This window comes from Gymnodraco acuticeps, unplaced genomic scaffold (assembly GCF_902827175.1).
Source record: "Gymnodraco acuticeps unplaced genomic scaffold, fGymAcu1.1, whole genome shotgun sequence".
Lineage (NCBI taxonomy): Eukaryota > Metazoa > Chordata > Actinopteri > Perciformes > Bathydraconidae > Gymnodraco > Gymnodraco acuticeps.
The window spans coordinates 3655868-3668017 of NW_022990940.1; the positions used below are offsets into that span (position 1 = coordinate 3655868).

The 12150-nt window shown below is 41.9% G+C and overlaps 1 protein-coding gene across 4 annotated transcripts in view; it reads left to right on the forward strand.

The window, feature by feature from the left end:
• agap3 (ArfGAP with GTPase domain, ankyrin repeat and PH domain 3) overlaps positions 1 to 12150 on the forward strand; it is a 132572-nt gene that overhangs the window by 95634 nt on the left and 24788 nt on the right. For all 4 annotated transcript variants that reach the window (XM_034234404.1, XM_034234406.1, XM_034234405.1 and 1 more), the window contains exons 12-13: positions 4633 to 4782; positions 10424 to 10579. In XM_034234404.1, the coding sequence (XP_034090295.1) occupies positions 4633 to 4782; positions 10424 to 10579 (306 nt within the window). The remainder of the gene's footprint in view (positions 1 to 4632; positions 4783 to 10423; positions 10580 to 12150) is intronic.

A 12150-nucleotide genomic window follows, 5' to 3' on the forward strand; every position in this document is an offset into this window, starting at 1 on the left:
TTGTTTCCTGTAAAAGACTCATCAATGACACATTCCCTGGATCTTCACTTGCCATCTATTTGTGCATCAGGGAACAATGTGTGTGAGATTTGCCTTAATCTCCACTTAGGAAAAGAAAGGTTACAAATCACATCAGGTCTCTCTCTGGGTGGAGGACCCTCATCTGATTATGCGATCGGGATTTTGATTTCATTAGACGTGCAATTGATGAAGGGAACAAAGGGGTAATTTTTCATTCACAGCGTCCAAATCACAAGCCTTGTCTGTGCCTTTGGTAATTCATTCATTCCTTAGATCTAAAGACCTTTATAATCACTGGGAGAAGAGGGATAGCGACGGAGAGAAGGAGGGGCGCAGTGGATGAGGGAGATAGGAAGATGAAGAGGAGAGGCTGAGAAGACAGAGAGTAAATGAGAGGACGCATGCGCCCGCCAGTTTGCCAAGCGGCCAGGTTTAATTCCTTTGCTGGGTGCTGAGCGGAACCATTTTAAATATGATCCTCCCTGTTAACACGCATCCTGCCATGTCACCGGCGACGGATACATTGTACCAAAGTATTAATGGACCCAGTCACTTTGAATCAGTGCTGTGGGAGAGAGGGATGCGTGTGGAAGAGGTTTCTGGAAAGTATTTTACCTTGTTCCACAATTTATCTCCAGCTCTAATAGCCCAGTAGGACAGGTAACCACATATTCACTGACCAGCAATGCCAACACAATACTTATTTTTCCAACACCAGTATAATCAGCTCAAGTGTTTCTCCAGCCATCATGTTCTAAATGTGTCCATTTTAAGCTGATTTAAACTGTTTTTGACCATACTAATTATATAAAAGTTGAGATGTGTAAGCTAAGTCATGTTTGAATTTGCACAGCAAAGCACAGAAGCTGGATGTTTCCAGCACATTTAGTTGACCCATTTCATCATTTATATATTTTTCAAATTAGGGGGTTTCTCCTCACTCTTAAAGGACACTTTGTGTACATTTAACCTTGGTTGGTAACCTTGGAATTGATTATAACTTTGTACCAAGATCAGTTTTGTCTGCAATCTTCTCCTTATTTGAGATGTTTTTCTGACTTGCCTTGTTTAATCTCTGAGGACAGGACCCCACCTCTCAATAACCTTAATCCATAGTTGCAGGAAAGCAAAACAGCAGTTGCACTCTGGATATGAAACAAGTAAAGACATTTTCAAAGGTTTAATGGATTGAAAATAACTGTGAAAATACTTATTCTGTTTCAATATTACATACGTTGTTTATAATATAATATTGTGTAAATATTTCAGCACCTCTTAAATAGTTTCCTATTATTTCCTTTCTTGCTTTGTCTCCCACCCATGTACTGCACACACAAATGAGCCAGAAAAGAGACCAACCACTCAATAAACAAAGTTAAAGATGAATGTCCGTGGAAATTCTCACACGGATTATATATATATGGCAATAATGTCGTTACCATTTTGGCCTTGTATAATGAAAATCTGATATTCTGACAGCCCTAGTATACAGAGCAATACAACATATACAGAGTATAATGTCTGAGTGTTTTGCGTGGGGACAGACAGCAGCAGCAGCAGCGGTATCTGGGGGTGGGGGGGGTCTGGGCGGTGGTCAGGATGATGGTGGTGGATTACACACAGCCAGCAGATGATGTGCTGCCCGGCCCACATTAGCATGAATGCTTCATTATCCCACTACTTGTACATAATGGCAACAACTCCACGGAGGGGTCAGGCCTCGTCACGGCTCATCAGCCCACTGACGGCAGGCCTGAAGAGAAATGAGAAGCCAGGCAGCGCTGCTCCCCGCTAATCCATCGCCTCCACTTAACACCCCGCCCTGCAGAGCCTCAGAACACACTGTATGGCTTCTGTTATATCTTTATACACATTACAAAACAGTCAGTAAGATACTTTCATAATGGGGCTTCCTTTTATTTTAAGTTTTCATTTATTCATAAGAATTTTGCGCTTTCTATGACATGTTTCTGTAAAGCAACATCCTTAGTAATGGAAATGGCAATATAAATTCAGTTGTAAAGGAGACTTTACTCTTTGCTTGTGATGTTTTGAATTACGATCGATACAGTGGTGGACAAAGAGTTCAGATATTTTATTAAAATAAAACTATAAGAAGAGGAAGAATAATTACCTCAATGTAAAGAAAATTAAATATTGTCATTAATGTTAACAAGCTGGAAAATCAAAAGGACTTTATATGCAACAGCATGGCTTAATATCGTCAGTGTTATAGTATTAAGGATTCGTTTTTTGTTATTATTACTGATGCAACTGTAAGAAACAAGGTGGAGATACTTTTCAAGAAACATTTTACATACAAAAATGATATTCACTAAGTCTCTTTATAATTAAAGCTGTCAAATAAATGTAGAGGCGGAAGGTCTCAAAGTGTAGTTAAGTATTGAGAGCAGTTAATGGAAACAACCTTTTATATATAAATATAATATATTTTAGCACAGAAATTCTGTAAATGTTATTCATTTCTGCCACTGTCATGCAGTTTCACTTTAATGTATTGATTGCTGTTGAATTCTGACTGCAAAAATAATGATGATGCATTCATCAATAGACACTAGACACGGCTAACCTATGGCATATTCGGCAAATATCAGAAAATGATCATCAATATTTCCGATTTGTAGGTAGCGGCCATTATGAAGCATCACTCTCATGTCAGCAGTCTAACTTGTTCACTCTAAAAAGAACATTGAATGAAAAGTAAATACTTAGTAATGTATTCCTTTTTGACGGTGGATCCGAACACGATCACTGAAGTTGGGAAAATTCAGCGTTCAATCTAAAATGAAACTGTCCGTTGTCAGTTCGTCCCCGTCAGTTCACACAGAGCTGTAGTGGAGGCCTGGCTGGAGCACTGCACTGCTCTTTTAATGCCACAAGCTGATTATTTCTCCACTGTAATTACATTATCCTCCCCTTTATGCAGCAGTGGTCTCTGGGGACTAATGGATACAGCCATGTTTAATTCATTAATCATTAGCATCCAATTTGACAATTAAACGTGATTGTTGAATTTTTAAATATCAATGTAACTCGCCTTGTAGTTATCTAACTGTTTTTTTTTGTTCTCTTAAAGGCGGCAAAGAGTCAAACTTCACTCTTTGGAAAGAAAGAAATGTGGGTCTTTTTTATAGTGGAATAATTAAAAACGTTCACTAAACAATGAGGTGATTAAACATTTATCTTTGCAATATGGGGTCAAAAATGTGGCTGCATAATATTCGATATTCATTTCTTTAAAACACAGTGATAAAAGCAACCAAAAACCTTTCTCTAGAAGTCACAAGCTCATTTATATAGCATTCATTAGTCACTTAAAAAAACAACAAAGTTTCCCATTTTCTTTTCAGTACCCTTACTCCTCGGCTTTGTCTCCCCTCCCTTCCTCCTCCTCTCCCCCTCTTCCTCCCTCCTCCTCCTCTGCTCTGATTTCAGCATGCTAATTTAGTCGGTGCTCCTCAGCATGATTCCCTCGCTCTCTCTCCCTTCCTCGCTGCGATTCTGCTCCCTCCCCTCTGGGACCCGAAGATTAATATTCCTGGGCCCAACAAGATAATTACTGATACTAATTAGACATGATTATGTGAATTTGATACACTTATTACTCTAGATAATGAGTAGGACATATTATCCTAACAAGCACCCGTGCCGCTTAGTTTACTTTACACGCGACCCACACTCTATATTTTCTGTTATTGTCACCTCAATCAGAAACTGCTATTCTCTTGTAATTATTGAATAAAAGGCCTTGATGTGTGATACCTGTCACATGAGAGCATTGTTCAGAAAATCTGAGATGACTTGTTTTCCAAACAAAGACTCTGAAAGTCTTTTCACCTCATTAAATTACATTGGTTGCAGCCTGTAGTAATTATGTCAACTTTAAAGGTTAAATTAGATTGAATATTAACTTTTTGGATGACTACATTTTAATATCAAAAACGTTTCTTGTAGGTTATACAGAATGTTCTTACCAGTGTCACATTACCATAATTCCGTTGTGTTTAAATGTAATTTTGAAAATAAAATCACACAATTTTGGAAAAACGACATGACGGTTCTATTCAATTTGATGCTCTGTTAATCTAAAGCAGTTAATCTGACTCCCCGCACGTGACTGGAAGTGTATCGATGAGTTTTTCAGAGTAGTTAGGAAGTGTTGTAGCGACTGCTCGTGAACAGGAGGGAAGGACCCCACATGGCGCAGCCTAGCCCATGAATTAGTAAAGAGATCCAGGCGTCCATGGCTCGCCTGATTGGAAGTTGGGGAGAGAACGCCTGCTGACGCCAGTGGAGATCGATGTGGCAGTCAGAGGGATGAGGCGAGATAATTAGCGTTCAGAGTGTATCTTGTTAATTAAGGGCTAATTAGAGGCAGAGGCGGAGGGAGAGGGGTTTCGTGTCTGTGTGAGGGGGGGGGGGTTCGACGGAGGGAGTTGCACCAATATGGTGGCAGCAGCATTACAGTACTGTAGAAACTTTGAAAAAACTCCTTTACAGATTTTTGGTTTTTGAAGAATCCTGCCAGACTGACTTTAGAATTCAATGGGATGTATAAATAAAAATGTTATTTTTTGTCACTTATTCCAGGTGCTCCTCACTCCAACAGTAGTTCGTCCCTGCAGACGGGCGCCTCGTTGTTTGGCAGCAGTAAAGACGGCATGCACCAACGCTCCTTCTCTGTGTCCAGCGCCGACCAGTGGAATGAAGCCATCAACACCAGTACAAGCAGCGGAGCCCGTAAGTCCTCCTTTTCCCTAAATTTCTTCTCAAATCTCCCCATTAATTGTTGTAATTTACACATTCACATACATGAGTGAAGTGAAAGCTGATCTAGACGGAGACGCCGTTTCCCAGGCTTCACACACAGGTGTATCGAGCCTCATTTTCATAATGAGGTGATCAGGGCTGTGATCGCTGTGACCTTTCTGGCTGCCGCTCTTTGATAGAAGCAGCGTGTTCATAGGAGAGGAACAGTGAAGGTTAACTTCCCGCCATCGGTGCATCTCCTCTCTCTGCCTCTGTGTCACATTGCACTTCGTCACTGTACTTGAGTGAAGTAAGATAATATATTCACCATGCATGTCTACACACACTCCCCCTTTCCTGTCTTTACCTTCCATCTTACTCTAACCCCCTCCTCCTTCCTCTGTTTTCCTCTCTTTTCTTCTGAAGAGGAAAATGAATGTTTTTTGGGGGGACCATTCATCACCAGTTATTTCCCTCTCTTTGTGGTTGGCAGTAAAAAAGCACTTAAATGCACATCAACAGAATAACAGTCATTTCCATGCATGTTTGCACTCTGGTAGTTCTCATTAGCACGGCGGCGGCTCCCCCCCTCCCCATGGGCTCCCAGGGGCCCCGGCAGTTTAAAGAGCGCACTTTACGAGCGCTGCTGGAGTCCAACTGCACGGCCCTCGTGGTTCGGCAGACAAGCCTGTCTCTCATTTGGAGCTGCCAAACGATCAATTCTGCCCGGACGCAGGCACTTCCATCACCCCCTACCCCCGTCTCCCATCAGCAGCATGCCCAAAGCAGAATTACTTAGATTCGTGGGGTCCTCAAATAAATGAGCGCAAGTGTGTGTTGTGTATGTGTGTGTTCTCGCTGATTTTTTTACGTGTGTGTAGCTGTTGGTATGGGATTTATTTTCCACAGTGCGTGTTTGCGTCTGTATTACAATTTGTATATAGGAGAAAAAGCTTCATTCTTGTTTGTGGCAGGCCTGCGGAGGATGAATAGGAGTTCTTAAACATTGTGTTGTGAAAAAAAAGAGGCCTAGGATTTCCCATGTATGTTTGGTAAACTGAAGAAACCCCTCAATATTAACATAGCTCATTAACCAGCATCCAGTCTTCAGCTAAATCAGATCCACACTTGGCTCCTTTATTCTCTTTTCTCCAATTATTGTCATGCTACTCTACTACTAAGATGTACACTAAAATCTTGGTAGCTCAAAAACTTTCCCTGAATGTCTTGTTTTGATGTCTTCTTACAGTTTAACAGTCTGAATACCAGCAGCAGATTACGTCTGTAGTGTGACTGGACTATCAGAAAACACAAAGTTGATTGAAACACAACCCGCTTATCTTTCATCCTAATGTGCCTTCAATAATCAATAGAGGGTGTTCCACGGTGAAGGGTGCTCATGTTTTGCCATCTGAATTGACTTGAACCTAGCCCAATCACTCCATTATCCTTGGTGAAGGTTGCAGGTTAACATAAAATGTGATTCTGAGATGCAAAAACAGCAGATTGATGATTCACTGGAGGACGAATGCGTCTTTGCCAGGTAACCATTTCCATATTATTTAAAGAATGTCCTCATTTGTAAACCTATTGAGCAAAGGCAGAGGCCGAGGTAGTAACGTCTCTTGAATATTGAGCGCAGATTTTTGATTAAATCCCGGCCCAATTTTTCTATTGCTTGCATTCATAAAGACACCCATTCTTAATGCAGCTCTTAATGCAGCGGATGCTTGTTTAGATCCTGCTCTCCTTCATACACCTCAATCTCTGAGCCTGAATTAAATGCAAGAGGCTCAAAGAGTGGTGATGGGCTCGCTGATGACAATGACTTAAGTCATGGTCAAAGTGTGAGTGATGTGACGTTCCCACAGGCAAAGATTACTGTGGATCAGAGCTACCAATGAGTGATGGTTCAATAATTAATTCAATATTAATATATCGTAGAATATATTGGTGCACAGTTCTTAAGGTCAAAATATATAAAACAAATGAAAGGCTGAAATCTGTCCACACTGAAGAATTAAGTCATTTCTTAAATTATAAAATGTTGTTCTTAGTGGGTTGACCTGATGCCATTAGTCAATTAATAGTTCATCAACATAAAAGGAATATGCGACAATTTGGATGATTGATATTCATAATTAATAGAAAATAACATATTTGGAACATGTCCTTTTTAGCTCTGGAGAACTTTAATGGACATTTTTTTTTATAATTTCCCACGTTTTATTGGAAAATATTCCGGAGATTACACAATGAAAGTATTTATTTGTTGTGGCATTAGAGAGACGCAATATCAATACTTTTTAACCTATGCGTTTAGTTACATACTAAATAATAAATGTTAATAATTCTGCAATGGTTATTACAATATTCTTTGTATCCATATTGCCCACCCTCCTCTATGAAAAGCCTTTACTTCTGTCCTCTGAGACCTTGATGCTTCCACTCTGCTTTGTGTTAATTCCTATGTAAGTTTGCATATGAGGACACGGGTAGTTAATGCACAGATAGCCTTCTCCTGTGGCACTGTATTTTACACCTTGGCCTCCCGATGCGAGGGTGATAGCATGCGGGGCGTTTGATTTCTACGCTAGGCCGTAATGAAGTTTGACATTTAGTTTGGAGAGAGCAGCAGAGCGCGATCAGGCCTTGATTAGTACGCTCTAATTGAGGATAATAAGGGGGAGGCGGTGATTGTTTCTAATTTTTGCCATTAATTGCAGCCGTTGGCTTTGATTGAGGACAGGCAGGGCTGCCATGTCAAGGGGCCTGCTGGAATCATACTGCTCCTCACCCAGAGCCTCTTGAATAACAATGAAACAACTCTTCCCCCCTCCCTTTCTCTTCACCCCCTCTCCCTGCCTCTCTCACCCTTTTTTTCATTCTCAGTGCAATGGTAAAAGCAGGAGCTGTTAGCGGCCCTCTTTGTCTCACCCTCAGCCGTCATGGTGTAGCATGTATAACCCCGGTGGTGGGAGTGGAGTGTACTGTAATCACAGGTTAGCCTCATACCTTTCCTGCTGCCCAGGTGATCCTGGCTGAGTGGGAAAGAGACTCCTGATCCCCGGAGTGCTTCATTACCCAGCTCCGTCCTGATGGCCCTCATACACACTAACAGCCGGCTAATAACGCCAAAGTGAATTTTATGCTTGTAGAATCAGTCCACTTGTAACTCCATAACTCTCCATTTAAAATATATAATCAGTCGTGCACAGTTTAGAGCTGAAAGACAGGTGACTGTAGATTATATAAAAGGTCTCAGGTGCTTTGATATTGTTGCTCGGTGATGTGAACTCCATTCCCTGCTGCTATACCTTCATGGTACAGACCTCCAAACGCCTGATTGGTGCAGACAAAGGGAAGTGTATCACCCCGTATATGTTTCAGGTGCAGGATGAGCGGGGCCAGGGTCATTTTCCACAACATTAGGGGCAGAAATTGATGATTAGAGGTGTTTATGACCCGGTTGGGGTCCCTGAGGGGCAGCCCTCCCCTTTAACCTCAAGCGACATTAAACAAATGCTGGCTGTCACGTCGGAGGCAGGTTGCAGCTCAAGTCTTCCACCCGCCATACGGAGCTGTGCTGGCGGGACAGACGCTGCAATGGAGAGGGAGGAGGAAGCAGAGGGTGGGGGGGGGGGGTGCACATGGAGGACCCCTGTGCCCCCAGCTGTCTGAGCCAGCTAATGACTCGTCTCAGGGGGGCTGTTGTAAGAGAGCAGGGAAATTGAAACAGACGCCTCGACTAGAAGCTGCTACATGTGTGGCTGCGTGCTGCCATTCAAAACACCAGAGAGCCTAATGCATGTCGTCCAGCACAAGCACCAATGTTATGTTTATTAATGTGATGGTGTCGAATCAATAAGGCTATTTCCCCACTAGCACCTACGTTTTTATAACCAAATATGAATACTACTTTTAAATATGGCCACTTCTCTTCTTAAACTGTTGTTATAACTAAATTATGATTTCCAGTTCTAATTCTTGTTTGTATATGTACAGTTTAAGATTAATCTCTTGGTTATTTACCGACCCAACAAGGTGTGTCTCAGGTGTTGCCTCCTATTTTTGCCCACGCTCAAATAATGCGTCCCTGGGCCGAGAGCTCCCCTCTCCCCCAACGTTAGCATCTTCAATCCCCCGCTGAGCCCATCTTACTCCTCTAAGACAGCCCCATCTCCCTAAAGGTAATGACCGAATTAGGCCTAATGTTGTACACTGGCTAATGGCACCGTGCTGCACATTATAGCCTGTGCAACTGGCAACGACAACAGCAATAATCCCTGAGCCCCTTGTCCTCCTGCACTCCACCCCTGGGGCTGGGACGGTGCACCGGGAAATGAATGGAGTTTGCTACACTACAATGAGCTTTTGATGGGAGACAATGGAGGAGGCTGCCAGCACCACACAGGGTGGTAAGGGGAGAGCAATATGGGGCCCATCTACCGGCCCTCCCTCCCTGCTTCCCCCAGGCCCCTGGCCCCCCCACTCCTAGATTCATAATGGCATCCGGAGGGGGAAAGAAGGGAAAGTGATGTCAAATGTCAGGAAATCAGAAAGATGGCAAGCTGACAACCCCCTCCTACCGTCCCATCCCTCCTCTCCCTTTGCCCAACGGTAGCACAGGTTAATATCACATTTATAAAATCACTTACAAGAAACAAAGCCGGCTCTTTGCCCCCTGTCACTCTCAGACAGTCATATAGAGAGCTTTGCCGCCGGCTGACTTAGGTAACCATTTGTTCACTGATGGCCCCTGTCCTTCGCTCTATCTAATGCCCGAGCCATGCCGTTACTTTAGGAGCCGTTTCCAACTCACACTGCCGAGGACACAGTTTTAGGATGTGAAGACTCTACTTTGCATAAAGCTTGTCATGTCATTCAGTATTCATTGCTGTCATTTCACAATGAATCATGCATTCACACAAGATGATACATTTTTTTGAGTTTAACCGTTTAAATTGAACAGCCAACCTAGTTTATTTTTAAAATAATGGTGTTAAATTGTTTTAATCAGTCTTTATTTTGTACTCTGCCCATGTCACACAAAGAGTTTTTTTGTATGTATTGCTTTCGACATGCTGGACTTGCAACTTCAGCAAGAGCAATGAATGCAATCCACTAGCAATTAATAGTGGACTAATCACCACTCCTCATTAGGCACAAAAAATCTTCACCCCAGCCAACATGAAGCACGCTGCCAGAGCCATTTCTAGTTGATATTTCATCAACGACTTTATGATTAAATTGGACACTAATGGATGCTCTTCATCCATCTTCTGCAGTTCATTATCTATACATTATGGTTCCTCATAGCAATACATATTGATATTATTTTCTTCATTTAAGTGTTTCCCTTAGTTTTGAAGTTAGACATAACCTTCTGTCAGCTGTATTTGTCAAGAAGCATACATATTCTGGATTAGCTTGTTTCAGAAACTCGTGAAGTTTAAGCGATGATTCCAATGTGTAGTTGCTGTGACGGTGCTTTAAATCAGATCAAAGTTTTTGAGCGGGATCTTTTGCATTTCCCCCCGCAAAATCAGGCTTATATTGAAAACAAAATCACAATACCCTATTTATTCAACTCAAATGATAATAGTTGTTCCCCCTGTCTGTGTTTTTACAGCCAATGGAGTGAGTGATCCTGCGAGCTCCAGTGTGGGCAGCGCCACCAGTCCAAAGCTTGAGCCGCCTCCTTCCCCACACGCCAACCGCAAGAAGCACAGACGGAAAAAGAGCACGGGCATCACAAAGCCCGACGGCTTATCTGCAGGCAACGAAGGTACGAAAATAAACATTTTAAATTATTAAGACTTCTGAAACATCAGAAAATCATCTATGGCATACAATAGGATACGGCTGTAATAGGCCTAAGGCCCTTTAGTCGCTCATAAATAAATGAGTATACAGAGGAGCTTAACCCCCAAAATGTTTACCTACCAATAGTTGTATTTCCATTCAAACGTATTAACGCACATTATTAGCTACTGAAGAGACTAAAAATATAACAATGCTATATTGCTATCAAATTGTCTACTTTGTTTTTTGTCTATTTTAAGGTTTGACCACTGCTCTTCAAATCATTCGTTGCGACCTCTGCATAGTTTAATGGCGATGGATATATACGTGACAAATACTTTTTATCTGAAAGAACAAATTGCTGATTTTGAAGTAAAAATTTGAACAAAACTTATTTTTGCAAACGCAACAAAACGTTTTATTTTTCTCTGTGCAAAAGTGGTTGTGCTTATCAACAAACACAATAGGCTTTATGTTTGGAAGCCAGTGAGTGGTCACTTCTTCAAAGGTGCACAAGGTGGGAGGGATTTGGGGGTAAGCTGAATGTTACGCCCCCATAGTGAAGCCCTTTATGAGGAAATGAAGGTAATGTCAAACATTGCAGTACAAATGTAGCCTACACTAAACGATGGTGTAACTTAAATGCAATGTATCTTTTATTTTCTGTGCAGTAACTCATTGGTTATTAAACCAAATATCCACTTTGAATTCAACTTCTCACACCAATCACATTTCTCATCTTGCATTTTGAGAAAACAAACATGTCATCTTCCATATTCTGACTGAATTCTCCTATGAAGTCCATGAAGGTGTGTCGTTTTGTATCTCTTTGTGGCCCTCCTTCACATTTCACCCTCACAGCCCTCGTTTCTTTTACCGTCGCCTGAAAGGCCCCGCTCTCCAGAAGCCGTGGCCCCTCTCAGCGGGGGAGTGGCAGTCGGCTCTCCACCCAATTAATAATGATTCTCCAGCCCAATGATAAATGGAGTACCCTAATTGGATGGCATTGTGAAAACACTGGGATGCATTTCAGAGGCCATAAAACTGATGTCACCGGAGCGGGATGATCAATCAACAAGATTGATACGCTGGATAACAACAACAATGGCATTGACGCCTCCTAAATGGGGCTTAGCATTTATAATCATTACACTTTTTTATCATGGTCTCTGACAGCTTCTCTTTAAAGTCTGAATGAGTCTGTTGACCACATTGTTGTTTGGAGTGAACATCATCAGCATCTCGGAGATAAGTGGTGCTTTATCTGTTGTTAGAGAAGTATGTGGTCACATCATAATGCTAGTGAATTTAATCCCAGATCTGATTGTTTTTGTACAATTGGCATGGTCACTTTTTCTATTAACGTTCAGTTAAGCAGCTACTAGCATAGTTACCAACTCTAGAGTCCATTCCTTCTGTTCTGATTCATAGCTGAGCTATAATGTTGCTCTCCTGACAGTTACGCCGTTGTGTTAAAGCTTTGAATGAGTGATGGTTTGCATTATATTAAACATCATCACGTCCCATCGATAAGTGCCCTACAGAGGAATAATT